This window comes from Stigmatopora nigra, chromosome 14, assembly GCF_051989575.1.
Source record: "Stigmatopora nigra isolate UIUO_SnigA chromosome 14, RoL_Snig_1.1, whole genome shotgun sequence".
Taxonomy (NCBI): domain Eukaryota; kingdom Metazoa; phylum Chordata; class Actinopteri; order Syngnathiformes; family Syngnathidae; genus Stigmatopora; species Stigmatopora nigra.
Window position 1 is genome coordinate 12397414 of NC_135521.1, and position 20072 is coordinate 12417485.

A 20072-nucleotide genomic window follows, 5' to 3' on the forward strand; every position below is an offset into this window, starting at 1 on the left:
ATATATATATATATATATATATATATATATATATATATATATATATATATATATATATATATATATATATATATATATATATATATATATATATATATATATATATATATATATATATATATATATATATATATATATATATATATATATATATATATATATATATATATATATATATATATATATTTCTTTAAAAATATACATATATACTCTCATTGTCTTAACTTCTTTATCCTTTATTAGTGTCGCGGGGGGTGCTGGAGCCTATCCCAGTTGACTCCGGGCCAGAGGCAGGAGACACCCTGTATCGGTGGCCAGCCGACAAGGAGACGGAAAACCAAGCACACTCACACTCATGCCTATGGGAAATTTAGAGTGTCCAATCAGCCTACCATGCATGTTTTTGGAATGTGGGAGGAAACCAGAGTACCTGGACAAAACCCACGCAGGCCGGGTAGAAAATGCAATACCACACAGGTGGATGTGACCTGGATTTGAACCTAGGACCACAGAGCTGAGGCCATCACGCTAACCACTCATCCGCCGGGCTGCCCACTGCTTAGTTAGACAGAAAAAAAATTAAAGGCTTATATTGGCAGGGTTGGTGTTGGCGCAATTATCTACACAGCACATATGAACAATTTTTATATAAAACGATTGAATTTTATTTGGAGGGGGATTGGGGGGGAGACTACTAAAATGTTGGCCGTCTTATGTTATGTGTGTTCATTTTGGTTTCTCATGTTCAATAACACATTTGTACCATTTTGTTTTTGTTTTATACCACATTTGTTTCTGTCTGGGCCCGAATGTGAAGAATGAATGAATCCGGTGATAAATGCAACCGAAAGCAGATTGAATTCAAACTTCTTTTGCAGGCCATATCTGATCATGTTTGCTGCGAGCTTGTGGCCCAAAAGCTGTAATTTGGTTTTACAGTGCCTGATTTACAATGTTCATTTCAGAACAAAAGTCGTCTATATTTGATTCTGCACCTAAATAAAGACGTGTACCTCCCTTAATGTTGTAGTCATTGTGACACCTGCATTTACTGCTTTCATTATTTCTTCCTGCTGTGCACGCATCCTAAGAGCGGAAACGCCCTCTTCCTCCTACTTTCCCAAACAGGTTCAACGACAGCCGATAAGCCGAATTGGAACTTATGTTATTGTTTTGTTTTTAAAACTCCACTGACGAGACAAAAATTCACGTAAGAAGGGGAAAGTCTTCGCGTGTTTACGTGTCCTTTTGCCCCACGTTGGCTATATACACGAACGCTTCTTTGTTTTTAGACGCCATCAAATCATTTTACTTCCGGGAAGAAAGGCAACAACTTCACAGGTAAGACAAGTTAGTTCTTTCCATTGTGACAAGCTTTTATTAGTACGTACTGTACACAATGTCGACTTCAGTACTGCTTAATATGCAATTATTCTCATAATAAGTTGAGAAAGCACGTGTTGTTCAGCTTTTTCAAAGTCAATAAGATGGTTGGTACATACTCCCATATACTGTTTATCGGTTCATTTAACCCCCTTTACTTCATTATAATTAGTATTACGCCCTAATTAATGACCAGGCCAACGTTGACTTGGAGACGGCGAGTTATTTATGAGCTGGGTGATAAACAAGCAGGAGTCATTAACATCTTATTTTCCTAACTTTTTACTGCATGACAGAAGTTCACCCTGACGTTGTGGAACTCTTTGTGTCCAGATAGCGCCAGATCTGTTTATCAGAGGAAAGTTTAGGGTTTTATAACATTTTCCAAGTGTGTGTATCATAGTTGCCATTATTTGACTAATGACTAAATCTTAAGTGTTGCTAATGACTATTCATGAAATGCCCTAATTCAATTGCCTGTTTTGAAGGATAATTAAGGTGTAAACATTAGAGTACTTCTATAGGACTTGGGTAATCTGATTAATAATGTAAAATACAAATTAAAGGGATAGAAGTGCTTCTGCTATTGCCAAATGATTTCCATGTTCACGGCGTTAGTTGTCTTTATGTTTTTACCCCACTGTTGTGATGGGTCCAAGTTCAGAGTCAAGTTATCTCTAAATATATTTATTACCAAAGAATAAACTTTTTAGCTTTATTTTTCAATTAAAATTAGTAAATTCATAAATTGCTGCCACCATGTTTTTCTAAGATTGTATGAATATGACGGTCTTATTCGGTTGTTCATTTGATTGCTCTTTTATTTATTTAGACCCAAGAACACCTGCAAGGGTGTTTACAGTCGAACCGGTATCATTAAGTCGGAACAAAAGGTTGTATGAATTGATGTTGATAAATATCAGCACTTGATACGGTTATTTTCATGGATGTGATCTCAACATCGCATCCCATCTAGTAATGTGTTGTCGACACAATCGGAATTTTCGGCTGCTGTAAATCATACCACTAAGCAAACGTATGAGGAGCTTCAAGCAGTGCTCATTAATTACAACAATGATTTTGCATTCACTGCTTACATGGCGACGGCCCAGTGGATTGACTGGTAACCGCGTCGGCCTCACAGCCCTGGGCTCCCGGGTTCAAATCCAGCTTGGTCCACCTGTGTGGAGTTTGCATGTTCTCCCCAGGCCTGTGTGGGTTTTCTCTGGGTACTCCGGTTTCCTCCCACGTTTAAAAAATTGGCTGGCCACCGATTCAGGGTGTCCCCCACCTTTGGTCCGAAGTCAGCTGGGATATGCTACAGCACCCCTTGTGAACCTAGTGAGAATAAAGTGGTTCAGAAAATGAATGAAAGAGTGGTTACATCGCTTTATGCATTATTTCTACTGGTCTAAAAATATGGGTATGTCATCGACCAAACGTATCTTGGAAAAAAAAATCGGAAAAAAAAACCATTTGGCCATCCCTAGTATGAATTGGAATTCCCAGTTTTAGTAGATATCCATAAACATATACTCATATTATTTCAACCTCAAATGTTGATGCACTTCTCGGTTTGATCAACTTTCCTTAGGGTCTAATTTCTCAAACTTGACTCATCGCCCGACAGACGCAGCGATGAAATAATGTCTGGCTTCCCATTATTCTTTATAGATAGGGCGAGTCTAACGTGACACTAGTATGCACAGTCATAACAAGAGGTCGGGCACAGACTGGTAATCTCCTATACCTAAGGACACTGTCAGACCACCAACATTTCCCCCCTTCATTGCAGTGGAAAAAGATTAAACAGAGTCACATGATTGCAGGGCATTTGTCTTGGTAAGGCATTTGTTCACTAAGGTAATCGCCAACATATCAAGCCTAATATGACCATTGCTTGGTTTGCTCCTTGAGTGAAACTACTCCTAAACTTTAGAATATAATATGTATAATTGGATCGAGTAAAAATTTTCCGAAACAATCAGATCTTGAAAAATGCATCCTTTAAATCCGGGGTGCCCAAACTATGGCACTAGGCCAAATGCGACCTGCTGCCCATTGCCAGAAGCAACTGATGAAAATGTCATTAAATATGGCTCATACAAGAAGCTCTTCAAATGAATGTTTTACTTTCATTTGTTGACAGAGAAAAAGAACAGACATGGGGAAATATATAGAGCTGCTATCTTCTCCGAAATTAAGGCAAAAAGAAAAAAAACTCCGGAACTCCTGACTACATCATTAAACTCCGGAAAACCCAAAACTTGTCACTTATTATTTTTTTGAGCAACCATTTTGGAAATGTACCAAATTTCCAATTTAAATGCCTCAAAATTCCCACCATCGCTACGCTGATTCAACTGCTTTGTAAATGGGATGAATTCGGTAACGCGAGTGCATTGTGAATCATCCGAGTTACAAGTTCTGACGAATGACTGGTCTTGTGCAACTTCAGTGTGGCAATCAATTCAGAATCGATTGCATAGGTTGGTAGCATCTATCACTATATAATTTTTTATTTTTTCATAAGGGAACTAAGTATTATTAAGGCTGACTAAACCACCATTCTTTTTGTTTTGAAAAAACTTACCTTACCTTTAAGTTGAAGTTTTTTTCTCGTATATTATCCACGTCTGCGTATAAGCTGTACCCTTATAATTGACTTAAAACCATTGAATATTGCGATTTGTCTCGTATAAGACGCCCCCTAATTCACGATTTACACTAATTCTTTGACATTTTTTTAGACAAATTCAGATAGGAAGTCACGTGAGCAGTAAAAGCAGAAAGTCCATAGCGGTCTCGTTTTCACCACGTCTCTGGGTGCAATGATAGCATGAGATACACATTACTCCGGTATCAAGGCTGATATTTTAATGATCGACCGCGAGAACTTCGATCAGCCTTAACAACAATTGATATGTGCTGACATGGTAAACACTACGAACACATGTTTTAAGGCTACTCGCATCTGGCCTGTCAGAGCATGTTTAACTCCGGTAAGATGGCAGCACCCTGAGTCAGCAATCGCAGGCACAAGTGAGTTTTTTCACGTTTAATGCAAGATACTTTTCTTCTTCTTCTTGAATTTCATTCATAGACGTCAAAGTAAAGTTTCTTTCTTGAAATAAATGTCCGTATTGGCTGCATTGTCTTGCGTTATGGCGTTTCGTCTTGTCACCTTGCAGTTTCGTTCATGTCAAGTCTAATTTGTGTATCCATATAAGCTGTACCCTTGATTCAGTCATCATTTTTTTAGCGACAAAATACAGTATATATGCGAGGAAATATGGTATTCGTGCGATTAGATCCTTATTGTTATTCCTTTTGACATCCCCACACAAAACCTCCAAACTTAACAGAATGTCACACCTTGAATGAGCCACAGATATTTGTACTGCTACCATGCTATACATAGCCACACTATTCTGTTGCCGTTTAACATAATGGTAGCACAGCACTAGTAATGTAGATAAAGGTGGGTGTTTCCCAAAGCTTAATTTCGGGTGGAATAACTATGAAATGTTAAAAAAAAGACCAAATTTGAGTGCAAAATTTGTTTTCTCCAGTTAAATTTCATTTGTGCAGTCGTTTTAATTTTTTTGGACCACTTCACCATTTTATTGCAACTTAAAGAGTGTAGGAAGGTGATAATACTACAAAATATTAATAATCTTTTTGATACCTTTCTTACTGTTGATTGTCAGTGAGTCCAGTCTGGAAAGTTTAAAACAGTGGTTCTCTGTTCTTAAGTTTACAACCAGCTGGCTAAGTGTGTATGTTTGTCACAGGATCCGTGGGCACTATCCATTACAAGAGCAGGTATCACTTGCACCGTGTGCAAAATACAAGAGAACAAAGCCATAGTATGTGGCGACAAATCTGACGTTTCTTTGCAATCAGTCATTCAGGGTAATTCACCAGAGAAAATGCAACGTCGGCAGAGTTCTACACAACATGTGCACATTACTTATGGCCATTGACAAGAGGAAGACTTTGCTCTCAGCCCAGCTCCACTCTGCCTAGTTACACAGAATCGCACTGCATTCCTTACGCTTGTGCAGCACACAAGTATTCAGGCACGCGCACACACACACATGCACTCCCACACATTATCGTGACGGTGTACAGGAGTAGAAGAGCTTAGGTTCCATTCAGGCTGGAAGGCAGCTGCTACGTTCCAGTCGTGTTTGCGCGCTTTTGCTCCTTGCCACTCCACGTCTACTATCTATGGTGAGTACAACTCAAGGATAATAGCATTTAATGGGGGAGGGGGTAATTTACCTTCAAGACCCTTGTCCAAGACTGAAAACTCCAGGCAGTTTTTTTGTTTGAGCAAGCCTGAACAAATAACAAAGCATTCTTCAGCTAAAGTCAGTCACTCCAATATTATCTATCTTTGTGGCGCTAATGAAGCACTTATGAGTAGTTGAATGTGTGAATTTCTCTCTGTTGAATTTCTTTCCATTCACATGCTCTGGGTTCACAACATTCCCGGCATTTCAAATACTACACAGCAGTCCATTTTAGTTGGGTGTAAAAACACATCGGTGGTCACGTAGTGTTAGTACTTTGTGATTTGTACAATTTGCCCAAATAATTACTCTAAGCTCCACTGCAATTAGTTAGCAACCCCCACTGATGGTCGCTGGTGTTCTAACTAATTGTTATCTTTGGGTATCAGATTTGATCACAACATCAGATTTGATCTATTATGTTTTTAAAAATAAAACACCCCAAGTTGGAACGGACCTTGCTCTTACTCTTTAAGGAATTCAACATATTAATGTCATTATTGTTTTGGGATGATTTTCTACAGGATGACCGGAATGTTTCCATTGGAAGTTAAGTCTTGCCTGAACAAAATTTTTGAAGGTCTGTGGTCCACTAATATTTGTTCTGAGAGATGGTCAGATTGCAATTTTAGTTCCAGTTAACAAATTATTTCCCCCAAAAAGCATACACACAACCATTGTAGTGTTTACATAGTTTCTCTCCACAAACTGTTTGTGACAGGACAAGTACAGAATGTGTTCTAGGAGGTCAACAGTTTGTACCAAGTATGCGGTCCTTTTCAGCATTCTTTTTAAAGGAGATTAGGAGTGCTAAACCAGTGCTGATTGGGCCATTACTGACAGAACCGGCACATTCAAACTTGACTTCATTTTTTGTGGCTCATTTTCCAGTTTAGCTCCTCCCATTGAATACGAGTAACTTTTTTTTCATTGTTTTTAGCTGAATTGAGAATTCCTTTTGTCCCTCAGGAAGGTCGCTGAGAGGAAGCAGCTGCAGTTGGCTACCAGGTCACTATCGCGCATCTGATTTGTAATTTCCTGTGGCCGACATGCGCGCTAGTAGCTCTTCAACTGCCATATTACATCTTGCTGTTATCTTCTGCCCATAGAGCATGAAGACATGGACGTGATGCGGCCGGGCCTATATTACACGCTGACCTTCTGACTGGATTTTGTACAAAAACAGCTTTTGAAGGATTCAAGAGGGATCATGTCTACCACGGAAAGCAAAACCGCTGGACTGTCCTGGGCCGTTGTGTGCAAGGAGTGTGGGCAGCAGCATGAGGGCCAGGAAAGCCACCTGTATGAGTACATCGACGATGTGGACGACGAACTGGTGTGTCACATATGTCTGCAGCCACTCATCAGGCCAATGGACACGCCCTGCGAGCACACCTACTGCTTTGAATGCCTGAGCAACTTCTTGAAGGATAAAGACTTCTGCCCTGTGGACCGCCAGAGGCTGCAGCTTCAGCAGTGTCGACCCTCCACCCTGTTGGTCCGGAACCTGCTGGACAAACTGGCTGTGATGTGTCCTTATAAGACAGAATGCCAGCAGCAGATGCAACGATGTGAACTTCAGGCTCATCTGCACAATAGGTACTAAGCCTCCCCCTTGTTTAAGAAGTGGCCAAAAGATTGGCAAAGAATAGCCATGTCATTCAACTTCTATTTTTGGAAGCTCAATTCACAAGCATAGTTTCCACCTCTAGAGTAGAGCATTACTCAGGAGTGGATTTTTACTACCATTCTCACTCGTTCTCAGAGAATATTTTGTTATTATGGTTGTTTTTTTACTATACTTTTAACTTCATCAATAGGACATTCTTTGGATTTCTTTTATATCACCATGTTTTGACAGTTTTAAAATCAAATTGACACCATGAACATTTATGTGTAAAATTATAAAATGAAGAATATACTGTATCTTGCCATAATCCATTTCAAACAACCCCCCAACATATATTTAATTCCTTCCTGATTTTGTTATAATTGGCAAGTTTACCAATCCTGTCATCCTTTACCACTTTGAGGGTTCAGTACATGACAGTTTTTTTTGTTACGTATAAACAAAGTTCATTAAAATGTCCAAATTCATGCTGAAACTCACAAGCGTGAGACAGGATAAAAAACGGAAGTCATGGCTCCACTTCTTAGGCGTGGATTTGGATGGCCCTGAGTGCTTTAGAAGAAGTGATATTTCCCTTCAGAAGATGAATGCTGCCCCGAATAATTTAAAAGGCAGAGGACAACCTCTTGCCTTCTCGTTTTTTGTTGCGAGTGATGTCAAATGCAACTTAGCCAGTGTTAACACATTAACTACTCTGAAGGTTGCTGTGGCAAAGAGCCGCATTCGTTTTGGCCGGCAACCACATGCGGCTCGAGAACCACACGTTCACTATCCCCACACTAAATCTTATGCAAGTGCCATGTGTTTATTTGTGCGTTATAAAGAGTAAAGCTCAATCTTATCAACTCATGCTGTATATGTGGTTGTGTAACAGGACCATAAAAACGGTGTCCCTTCCCCTTTATACAGGCAAAATCTTAGGTTAGAGTTCTAGAGCAGTAAATCAGTCGCCTCGTTATACACATGGTCAGTGAGGTGCTTATCATGTCTGAGGTCGTTCATGGGTACAATGCATGTTGTGGTTAGCCAAACAACCATGAGGGCAAAGTTCAGACATGAGGAACAAGCAGACTCCACTGTTGAAATTGTAAATAACTTCCTTTAGAAATGGAATAAGTATCCAGTCACCTCTCCAGGAAATACCCCAGCTGCTCACCTAATCTGATTGAAGCATTTTATCATGTTTTTAAAAAAAATGTTTATCTCTTAACACCCATCCCTCACATCACAAAACCTGCTATAATCACAAATTTCTCAATTTTTCCCAGATGTCTCCCATTCAGGAGACTACGTGAGGAAGCAGAGAAAAGAAAGAGGCCCTCGTGGAATGAAATAAAGGGCCGCAAAGGTGACAGCGAGCACTCTGCTGAGACTAAACATTTAGAAAATTCACCACGCTGCTCCACCCGGGACCTCCCTGATCCTGGACTCATTAACCCCGCCTACGAAGAAAGCGAGGATGGTATGGAGTCATTTGTCATCATAACTATTATGTTACATAAGTCATTCCCTCGTGATTATTAGGTAATAGTTAGCTATGAATAATCAAATTGATCTGGCCGCTGTACCCGCCCTGTCAGCGGGAAGCGATTGTAGATGTAAAAGAATTGCTGATTTTTGAGTCCGAAGTCCTAGTGGATTAATCATTACTGATTTGGTGCAGGAACATGCAGCCGCCGGTGTTAGCAGACGCCCTTTGACTGTAAAATAATACCAGGTTCTTCTAAGCCTATCTAATACTGCATTGTAACTCTCAAGACTTGTCTTGGTATTGAGACTGTCCTCGGAACATATTTTGAGGGCCTTGGTCTTGCCTGGGACTGACTGGTGGGGCAGACTTGTGATTTTCTCTCAAAACCAGCACTTTTACTCCATTAATATGATTTTAAAGAAAAACAATAAACACAAAACAAATACATTCATTTAAATAACCGCAACCTTAGCTACATGAAACTACAGGAGCACCCAGAGAGTAGACTTCCTCCTAATAGAATGAGCACTCCCTTTAAAGAGGAAAAAAAAGATGACACAAATTCATTTTTTTTTAACCTGTGACCTCAGACCTAAACCACCTAACCACAAAATTTAACGAGTTCTTCTGTGTCATATGAATAAAATTCTGAAAACGTTATAATAATGCATTCCTCCGTTACTGAGTTATGGTATTAACAAAATTTGACTAGACTAATCTTTGACTTCATGACCCCAAATTTAAATGACATCCTGAAAATTTAATACAAATGCGTTTCTTCATTCATGAGATGTAAAATGTATTTTTGGACCCGAGTGATCTTTGACCTCATGACCCCAAAAGTATTCCATACTTATCTTGAAAATGAAGGTTATGTAACAATGTATTGGTTCAACATGGTTCATTTGAAGACACATGGCTGTCCTCCGTGCAGTCTTGTTTGGTTTGCCTATCTATAAACCACAAAACTAAGCATCACGTATTAATCTAACTAAACACTAAACTTAATTCTAATTTTGTTTAGATAAGAAGTTTTAAACCTTACTGTTCACAACAGTCAAAAAAAACTGATGACAGTGTAATGGTCTGGGTCCGCTTCTACGTCAGGACCTGGATGAATTGCTGTGATTGATAGAACAATGAATTCCCTTTCTTCCCATATAATGTAAACCTTAATCACAAATTGAAGAAGCCAAGAAATCTAATCCATATGTGGTTCCTTTGCTTCGCTTCCAGACAACACGCCGTTACGCTCCAGCCTAGTAGCCGAGTCAAACGTGGTGGAACTCTTCAGAGAGGATCCAGACGAGGAGCTGGGCCTGCGCATCGTGGGTGGTAAAGACACGCCGCTAGGCAACATCGTCATCCAGGAGATCCTACGTGATTCACAGGCGTCTCGCGACGGCCGTCTGGCACCAGGAGACCACATCTTAGAGGTGAGAACTTGTCTTCCCAGGAAGTAGTCATCACTATGTCACGGGAACTTTAGTTGACAGAAAACAGCTTTCACACCTAGCTCAAATGCAGGCCGAGATTGTGTTTCAACAGACAAGTTAAGACTCGATGTGAAAGGAATTCTAATGCTGCGAGGGGTCCTGTTTAAAACAAGAACTAAATCGTACATTTTAACGTTATAGGGATTATAATTGTAGTATTGGAGTTCAAAGTCATTTTTTGGGCTTATGCTTATTTCATGTGAACGAGAAGTTGTTTGCTTTCACGGGCTGAGAATTTTGACAACCTACACCATATCTGTCAACCTCGGCCAATTGCTCCCCTTATTAATGATTCCAATTGCCCTTATTAAGCGATTTATATAATAAATAAATAACATGCAAATGAAATGCGGCACATATTTAATCACATAGGGCGCATGTAAAAGTTAAAAAAAACCTCCCAATTGGATGGCTTTCTGACGTGCTATATTTATATAGTGAAAAGGGAGATGGGTGAAAGCGCAATGCGCGTGCGCATATTATGCTTCAAGCATGACAATACTATTAACGGTTGGCGATGAGGTTTTCGTCAGATATCAGTGACGAGATCTTTTTTTTCCAAAACACGTACTTTAAAAAAAATCACAACAAAAGTTGTTATACTGCGTGCACAATTTGAAATGATCAAAAGTATAAAATAAAGGAAAATGCAGACGTGGATGTGGGGTCTAAGCACAGAACTACTTTCAATGTAAAATTAGGAGATTAAAGTAAGATTAGGAGAAAAACAGTCGTAAAATGATAAGATCAAAGCCGTTGTATGATTTACTCTTACATTAGGTGAACCGGAAAAGGTTTGAGGACATGCGGACTTCGCCTTTTGGTTATGTAACAATCTGTCGGTGTGAACAGTAACCGGTGATGGCTGTAGCGGCAGTGCCAAAATGTGGCCGGTCTGAATGCAGCAATCATTGAAAGAAAACCAGTTAAGACAAGCGTTAACTTTTGAAAGATACTGTGTACATGTACGTATATAATTTGCTGGCAAACACTGAGTACGAAACTCGTACTATAATTCACCCTAGTTTTGTAAACACTCTTTACATGAGGGAATGTGAAGCCAAGTATTCGAGATAAACCAGTTCTGCCACCATGGCAACAAGGTGTGGCAACTACCTCATGACGACGATGTTCACCTGAAGTAGCTTCTGTAACTGATTGACAACCCTCATTTTCCATATATTTTCTTCAGTGTTGTAGTTAAATTCAGCTGTGTAATTATTGTATAGGTCAGATGGATGAGTGTAAATTGAAATCGTTTTCTGTACTACCTAACAGTTTGATATTTTTCCAACTAAATTTTAAATTGTTCAGTGCATGAAATATTTAAAAAAGGTAACAAGTAGTTTTCTTTGTGCTCCCCTCGCCTTGTCAGGTAAATGATATCAGCCTGGCGTCCGTCCCTCACGCTCGGGCAGTGGCCGCGCTGTGCCAGCCTTCCTTGGTCAGGCTCACCGTGATGCAAGAAAAGGGTTTCAAACCCAGGGAGGGGCGCACCGATCAGTCCGGCGGAGCTCAAGGGCACAATGCGGCCTCCGTTCACAATCCCGGCACAGTACTGCAGGTGACGCTTACCAAGAGTCAGCGCTCGGAGCCACTCGGCATAAAACTCATCCGCAAATCAGAGGAGAGCGGTGTTTTCATCCTGGATTTACTCTCCGGGGGCCTGGCGGCCAAAGACGGCAAACTGAAGAACAGCGACAAAGTGTTGGCCATCAATGGACACGACCTGAGGCATGGTACACCTGAAAGTGCAGCTCAGATCATACAGGTAAAGCATATCCTGACTGTGTTTTGGGTAGCTAGTGCTTTTAAATTGACGTAGTATTTTCTTCCTCCTTCGCACAGGCCAGCGAAGTGCGGGTCAACTTTGTAGTCTGGAGGTCAGAGACGCAGGAAGAAGGCCGCGCGACACGGAAGGCGCCAGATTTACAGTATTTCAAGCGGCGCTCTACCTTGATGAAGGTACGGCAGAACTTGTCTTTGCATGTTTACTGATCTGTCTCCAAATATTAACCCTTCGCAGTGTAGTTTTACACATTCAGTTGGTGTAAAACAAGTTTTTGTACAAGGACTACTTAAATTAGGATGTTCTCGACCTATGACATTTGGACTTAAAAAAGCCTGTGCCTTGTCCGCCATTAAATCCTCTGCACTGTTGTCTCTGCCTTGCTAGTGCATACTGCTTGTCTGTGTTTTTGGCCTTCCTTTTTTCGCAACATGGCCCAAATAAGTAAGAGGTGTGTTTTAGGTCCAGCCAAAATAATTGCAATCATCATGGCATAGGTAACATCGTAAAAGAACGTAGAAGGGAGAGAGACACACTGATTGGTAAAGATACATATAGGCAACATTCAGATCACAGTTATGCCTTAACGTGAAATTACGTCACTCATCGCCAAATGCAGTTTTGTGTTCACGCCACCAGCAGTCAGTCAAAAAATGTTCGGTTTATATCACCTGAAAATAAGGACAGTAATGGAACGAATTGAGTTGTATTTTTGTTTTGTTCACATACGACCTACAGTAGTTGTGTTTTTTGAATTGCAAATAAACCCGTGAAAAGCTTCAGGGTTAGTAATAGTAGTGAACACATCTTGTTTTTTTTATCTGAATTTTGATACATTTCACTTGACGCGATTTTGACTTTAACAAAGATATTTTGCTTGCGTCACCAGCACTTCCTGTATACATGCCTGGGTTAACCTCATAAAGCCTGTTGTTAGAGAAGCTTGTCAGCCCACCCGAATGTTTCCGCGTGCATGTCCAGCTTCCTGTGACACCAACACTCCAACTCCGCGGTACTCTAAAACAGGACATTGTGAGTGTTTACACAGCGTAATTGTGACGTGGGCCGCCTTGTCAGCGCCACTCAGTTGTTGCATCTAGCGGGAGCAGGAAGAATAGCAGCCCCCAGCTGGGGGTGCAAAGCTTTGAGAGCAGCCACCTGCGTCAGCGCCAAGATGAAAGCTGATGCGAAGGGCCTCCTCCTGTCCTGATCAAAAGGCCCGGGGTGCTGCTCGGTCTACTGTTGCGGGGCCGCTGCCTTGTTGTTTTTTGGGGCCTTCTTTCTTTGGGTGGCAGGGGATCAAAGCGGGTAACAGTTAGCTTTCGCCTGCGGAGTGGAGTCTTTTCGTCTTGCTGGGGGTTGGGACCCCCCACCGGGTGTAGGAAGAGGCCTGGTCACCCTCCCCCGAGCTTCCCCTGCCACGGTTTACAGTCCGCGTAGCGCAGCCGGGGGGCCGCCGAGAGCCGACGCTTTCCACACATCTTCTCCATTACGAGACGCCGGTGTGGGAGCTTGCACATGCCCTCCTCCATCTTACGTGGCCCACATTTGTTACTTACGTCCTGAGGCTTTTCAATTAAGGGCAATTGTTCAAAGTGATTGGCGGCACCACTCCATGAATGTTTACTTAAATGACAGGAACAATTTGCAAATTTTAAACGTTACGCTCCCTCATGTACTAACTTGTGAAAATATAATGGTTTGCTTTCTGTGGCGTCTGCACATGATGAATTCCCCCATCTACAAGCGGACAGGGCTGACGTTTTTTTCTGACCAAAACCACACTAACTGTAATTGTGGCACTTAATTGGAAACAGTGCGCTGGAGATGTTAGGAATAACTTTATTTCCTACTCATGATGGGCAGTTTTTATTTATTTTTATACATTTAAATGTTGGTTATTTTGAAAGTCTTTTTATTTTTAATCAAAAATCAAATCAAAAGCCTTTATTTTCAGAACTTTATTGTCAAAAAAAACAACAGAAAAACGGTCATCTATTAGTCTATTATCTATATATTTAAAAATGACATTTTCCTTCAAATGTCAAATATTTCAACTTTTTTAAAAATATGTTTTTGGCGAATGAACAATAATTCATCGCTGCCACCTTCCCAGTTCAAATGGTTCCATTATCTACTTGGGAAAAAAAAGAGTCACATGATTGGAAATCTGTTATTGTCAATAGCGCTTAAAGGATTAAATATGATTCCATAATTGGCATGCAGATCCCCCAACTTGTTAGTAAGATGCCTCCTATTGGTCTGGAGAATTTTATATTTTCAACATTTTTACCATGGTGATTTTGCTTAAATGTGCTGTGATGTGTCTGCCACGGTCGGTACAGGATCCCCCTGGTGGCTTTTCCAGCCAGGAGAAGACAGTAAGCCTGAAGAAGGACCCTCGCGTTTCCTTGGGTATCACCATTGCTGGCGGGAGAGACTGCCGCAGCCGCCTCCCTGTCTACATCACCAGCGTGCAGCCCGTTGGATGCCTGCATCGAGACGGTATCATCAAACGAGGTACGCTCAGGAGTCGTTTACCACGAGCGTTCAGTTCTAATGACCTGGCGTGTTTTTAGGCGACGTACTGCTAAGCATCAATGGGGTGGACTTGACACAGTTGACGTACGGCGAGGCCGTTTCCATCCTCAAAGCGCAGGCCGCTCAACCGCAAGTTGAGCTGCGTGTCATTCAAACCGTTTTGGAAGAACTGCGGGAGGACGCCGAAGGCGGCGGGGACATCAGCATGGACGGCTCACAGGATGCGCGCGGAGACGCTTTCAACTGGACACCGCTCTGGACGAGGTGGCTGGGTTTGCCAAGGTGAGACTCTTTAGCTACATAGTTGAATTGTTGCTTTGCTGGTTTCAGAGTAGCCACATTTTGACGCGCAACAATGGACATCGTTAGGTGATATTTTTTCTTCATACTTACCTTGAAATTGACAAAAATTGAAGTCCTCATACCCTGAACAAATTTTGCTGTTCTGAAATTACTTACTATGACGTCCAGACAAATTCCCAATGCGCTTAGGGGTTCCTTTATATTTACATTTTTATTCAGTCTTATTTTACGTTTTTATATCCTCTAAATCAGGGCTGTCAAACTTTGGTCCGCAGGCCACATTATTGCAAACTAGATATCATGTGGGCCTGACCAGTTAATTTTTTGGCCCAAAACGTTAGCTTACTTTTTCAGTGTCATTGATGGTGCCAATTTAATTGAATCCATTATGGTCATCTATTTTTCACTTCCAATGCACGGTGCTGTCTGATCATTCTTGGTAAATTTAGAATCATTTCCTATTGATTTTGAGGGTCTTTCCGGGATGCAACTTCGTTTGTCGGGTCAAGTGGATTTTTCACCTCCGCCTCGACGTTTCACACGGGTGGGATATTTTGTCAGAACACCGAAAACGTGTGTTCTCCAAATATTACTTTACTCCTACAATTTCAGCTTGTCCAGTGTTGCTAATTTTAGTTAAATGTCCTAATATTACACCAAAACTTGTTTTTGTGTTGATGTAGCACTTGTATCGTCAAAACAAACAAGCAACTTGGGTTTACATAACATAAAAATAAGTAATATAACGACTATAATTTTGTAATATTCCAACTCGAATACTGTATTATTTCAGTGTATAACTTAATTCTTATAATATTACTACTTTTATTAATTCATTTCATTAATTTTCTAAACTGCTTATTCTTATAAGGGACACAGGGGTGCTGGAGCCTATCCCAGCCAACAATGGGCACCCTGAATTGGTGGCCCTCTTATCGTAGAGCACACTGAGACGGACAATCATTTGTGCGCACACCGAGGGGCAATTTAGAGTGTCCAACCAGCCTCAGGGAGAACATACATAGTCCACACAGTGAGGACCGACCTGTGATCGAACCCTCGACCCTAGAACTGTGCGGCCAACACGCTAATCACTCCCACCACCGGGCCACTTTAATATTGTTACTTGAATCTCCAAGTATTTTGACTACTCTTGTCGTCCCATAATTTTTTTCTTTTTGGGGATTTTGTTGACTGAATTCTGAGAAAGGTTCGGTCAACTTAAGTCATGTGAATCAGTTTTTGAGACATTTTCTAAACCCTTTTATCCTCATTTGGGTCGCGAAGGGTGCTGGAGCCAATCCCAGCTGATTCCTAGCACACCGTAAATCCGTGACCAGCTGATCGCGGAGCACAGGGAGTGTCCAATCAGTCTAGCGTGCATGTCCTGTGAATGTGGGAGAAAACCAGAGTACCCACGCAAGTCCGGGAGAACAGGCAAACTCCACACAGGTGGACCGACCTGGATTTGAACCCACGACTCTAGAGCTGTGAGGCCGACACGTAAACCACTTGCTTGTGAATCTTCTTTTAAAATCAAGTCCTTTACGGCGTGCATTTTAACTCACCCATAGACGTCTACAATATATTTGGACAGGGATACTGTATGTCTATTGCTAATAGCAGCAAACGAGTTAATTAGTGAAACTACTATTACATCAGGGCAGCCCAGCGGATGAGTGGTTAGAACGTCGGCCTCACAGCCGTGGGACCTGTGTTCGAATCCAGGTCAGTCCACCAGTTTGGAGTTTGGATATTCTCCCTGGGTCTGTGTGGGTTTTCTCAGGGTACTCTGGTTTCTGCCACAGTCCAAAGACATGCATGGTAGGCTGATTGGACACTAAATTGCCCCAAGATATCGGTGAGTGTGCATGGTTGTTTGTCTCCTTGTGCCCTGTGATTGACAATTCAGGTTGTCCCCCGTTTCTGGCCCGAAGTCAGCTAGGATAGGTTCCAGCACCCCCACGCAACCCTAGTAAGGATAAGGTGATTTGTGTCTTGAATCCTAGTGTGTTTGACATCTCAACTCTCTCTGCTCATCATTTTAGAACAAAAATCCTCGTTTTGTATGCTTTTCCTGCTTTTGATCCCGCTGCACTAGTATTAGTTAGTCTGCAGAGAAAAAGATTATACGATGAAAATGAGAAAATCCACATTGAAACGAAAACTAGTGTCTCAAAAATCGTAGCGCTGTTTTTCGATCTGTCGCTTCCGAATCATAAGACCTTTTTGAGCTGCCATTTCCCTCTAACACGTCCCTTCCCATGACAGCCACATGCACTGGTGCCGGGACATCGTCCTGCAGAAGAGCAACAACGAGAGCTGGGGCTTCAGCATCGTAGGTGGCTATGAGGAGACTCACGGCCAGCTGCCATTCTTCATAAAGACCATCGTGCCTAGCACGCCCGCTCACTTTGACGGCCGCCTCAAGTAAGTTGAGCTAACACGTCTACTCTCCTTGCTGGAATCTAATCAGAACCATCTGGCAGGTGTGGCGATGAGATCGTGGCGGTCAATGGAGCAACCACGGTGGGCATGAACAACTCGTCGCTCATCCCCATGCTCAAGCTGCAGAAGAATAAGGTGACGCTGACAGTGGTGTCCTGGCCCGGCAGTTTGGTCTAGGCACTAGTACTGGACTAATCTGCTTATGGGCCAGACCCAACAATTAGAAAGCGGTCTGCACATGGACCAGGTAACTCCTCGACATGCATGTGGCGGCAGTCAGCTTTCTTCAATTCAGGGTGTCCCAATAGAATGTACTTAGTCTCTGACCCAGCGTATTTGCACTTTACTAGTAGTAAATTGATTAGCCATGGCTTGATTTGAAGTTGGAAAAATAAAGAAATAAATAAATAGCGATTGTTCGGAGTTGTACAGTAGACGAGCGGGGGACACTGGAGAATTCTTTTTCAAAAAAGTGTCCAGACTTCTGAGCTTTATTTAGTCAGAATTTTTATTTTAAGGTTAGAAACTTAGCCATTTTTTTCTCTTCAGAAAAAGGTGGCGTAGATTCTGAATTTGTTGTACAATGTGATTTTCTTTTTAGAATTCTGATTTAAAATCAGAATTCTGGCTAAACCTCAGAATTATTATTCTCAGAATTGAAAGAATAACATTGGAATTCTGAGAATAAAGTCCAGATTCAAAAAATGTCAAAATTCTGATGTAAAATCAGAATAGTGTTCACCTTATTTTTCCTTCAGTTAAAGGTGGGCAACATTTTGACTTTAAAATCAGAATTTACATTTTGTCCTGCCTAGGATCCTAGTCGATTTCATGTTACAACTCTCCCAGCTCATAATTGTTTTGTCATGTACACTTTTAAAGCTCTATGGGCAAAATTAGCTATGAACCACAACAAAAAAAAGCAAAACTTGAATCACAAAAGTTCAAATCAGAACAAAAATCCTAATCTTACTTTTCAAATTTTTGATTCAACAGCACTAATTGTACTCAATCTACATATAGGATACAGAGTTTACGGTATGGTGTATGCATGGTGAAAATCTGCAATCAGGAAAAAAGTAAAAAGAAAAAAAATGTCTAAATGACAAATATTGTCTCAAAAGTCACGCTGCTCTCCTTTGAGAGCTTCGAGACGCACTTGAAAATCATAGTTTTGATTTTAAAGTCAAGATTCTGACAACAAAGCCAGAATGCTTACTTTGAAACCAGAATTCTGTGAATAATATTATAATTCTCCGATTAAAGTCAGACTCTTGGCCTCCTTTTTTTTCCCTGTGGCTTATAATCCTCTGTACAATTGTCAGGCAAGTTCTTCATGTCAGAAAATTATTTTCTATTTAAATTCATTCCATTTAACAGAAATATGGTTTTCTGAAACTTTTGTAGGGTTCCTAAGCACAAATTAACATGTCTTGACTATAACAAAAACTGGTTGACGAACTTGACCACAAAAAAAGTTTGCAAAAGACAGAAGTATATTAAGCAAATGCTGTGTTTTTAGGACATGTAAATGACTTCATTTTGTTTGGCGGGTGCGTTGGCAAATACTCAGGGTAAACTTATATATATTAAAATGTTATTTCACACATTTTCATGACCAAATAGTAATAAACATTACACACACAATCCGTTGTGTTTCTTATGCATCATGGACCTGAAGAATCATTGGTGTTTCTTTTTTTTGTTTAGTATAACACGGATTTCAATATAAAATGTCTGCTTTGTTGGGTTTAAAATATGCTAAACTTCCAAAAAATGGGAATCTAGTAAGACCTGCATGTTATTGGTTTCTTCCTCATGCTTATTTTTTTTTTTTTTTTTTTTTTCTACTGGTACAATTGATACTCTAGAGAAAATTATAGTCCGAAAAATAAGGTACTGGTAGATTGAGTGAAATACTTTTTGCCAGTCAGCAACAAAAACCTGCCTAAATTACATTCAAAATTACAAGTCAAAATCACTTTTTCGTTTTTCTTGTTGAATTGTAATTTAATGAGTTAATTTTGTACATACGATCATATTAAATTAAATAGAGGCCCTGGAATCAAAATGGCAAATTTTGTCATTACAGCATTGGTCCAAAGAGTTAATATCGTGTTGTGTCCTCATGAAATTTGTATCTGCTAATCCCAAGACATTTGTGTCATTTTCATACTTAAAATGTTGTTGTTGGTTTTTTTTTTTAAACATTTGCCTTGATTACTGTTAATTTGCACCAAACAACCTTTTTTTGTGGGGACACTCTGATAATAACCAATACTCAGGGCGGAATTGTGAAACAATAAAGGTCGAACAACTGGAAGACTTTGAATTATTTGGAAAGATTTTATTCCCGCTGTGTCCTTTTTGGGACTATGAATAGAGACAGACTGTCGTGATGATGATTTCACCCTGGCTGCTCGTGACCAAATCACAACGACGCCTGACTGTAAAGACCAAAGTGTCCTTTGTCCATTTTTATTGCACCTTGTTAAGTGTGGGGGTTGAGGACATTTGCAGCCATTATGGGCGTCTTGACTTCTAAAGATCCCCATTCAACAATCACCACTTGTACCGATGTAATTTTGTGCAATCAAAAAAATGCGGACATTCTGTTGTGTTCATCGACAATAAAGGAGACGAGAGAATAAAAGAGACAAGACAATAGAGGTCTTAAAAATGTTGCCACGCGCACACAGACAATAATGTATGA

General features: G+C 40.7%; 1 protein-coding gene across 6 annotated transcripts; it reads left to right on the forward strand.

Annotated features, from left to right (window-relative positions):
• Positions 1–1059: 1059 nt before the first annotated feature.
• Positions 1060–19006, forward strand: lnx2b (ligand of numb-protein X 2b). 6 transcript variants are annotated; one of them, XM_077733260.1, is made up of 11 exons: positions 1060–1341; positions 6651–6711; positions 6791–7280; positions 8580–8773; positions 10019–10218; positions 11654–12049; positions 12127–12243; positions 14413–14587; positions 14647–14890; positions 17183–17341; positions 17401–19006. In XM_077733260.1, the coding sequence occupies exons 3-11, from the start codon at positions 6892–6894 to the stop codon at positions 17534–17536; spliced, it is 2010 nt and encodes a 669-aa protein (XP_077589386.1). In that variant the 5' UTR covers positions 1060–1341; positions 6651–6711; positions 6791–6891; the 3' UTR covers positions 17537–19006. The 6 variants fall into 6 exon arrangements, with proteins under 6 accessions (XP_077589386.1, XP_077589382.1, XP_077589384.1 ...); XM_077733256.1 differs by having other exon boundaries at positions 6651–6689; XM_077733257.1 differs by lacking the exon at positions 1060–1341 and adding an exon at positions 5490–5619 and having other exon boundaries at positions 6651–6689.
• The last annotated feature ends 1066 nt before the right edge of the window (positions 19007–20072 follow it).

Bases quoted from the DNA above. Each gene is read 5' to 3' on its own strand.
- lnx2b (XM_077733260.1), top strand. From the start codon at position 6,892: ATGTCTACCACGGAAAGCAAAACCGCTGGACTGTCCTGGGCCGTTGTG. The intron at 12,050-12,126 runs GTAAAGCATATC...TCCTTCGCACAG, and splicing joins GTGCAGCTCAGATCATACAG to GCCAGCGAAGTGCGGGTCAA. The intron at 14,588-14,646 runs GTACGCTCAGGA...GCGTGTTTTTAG, and splicing joins AGACGGTATCATCAAACGAG to GCGACGTACTGCTAAGCATC.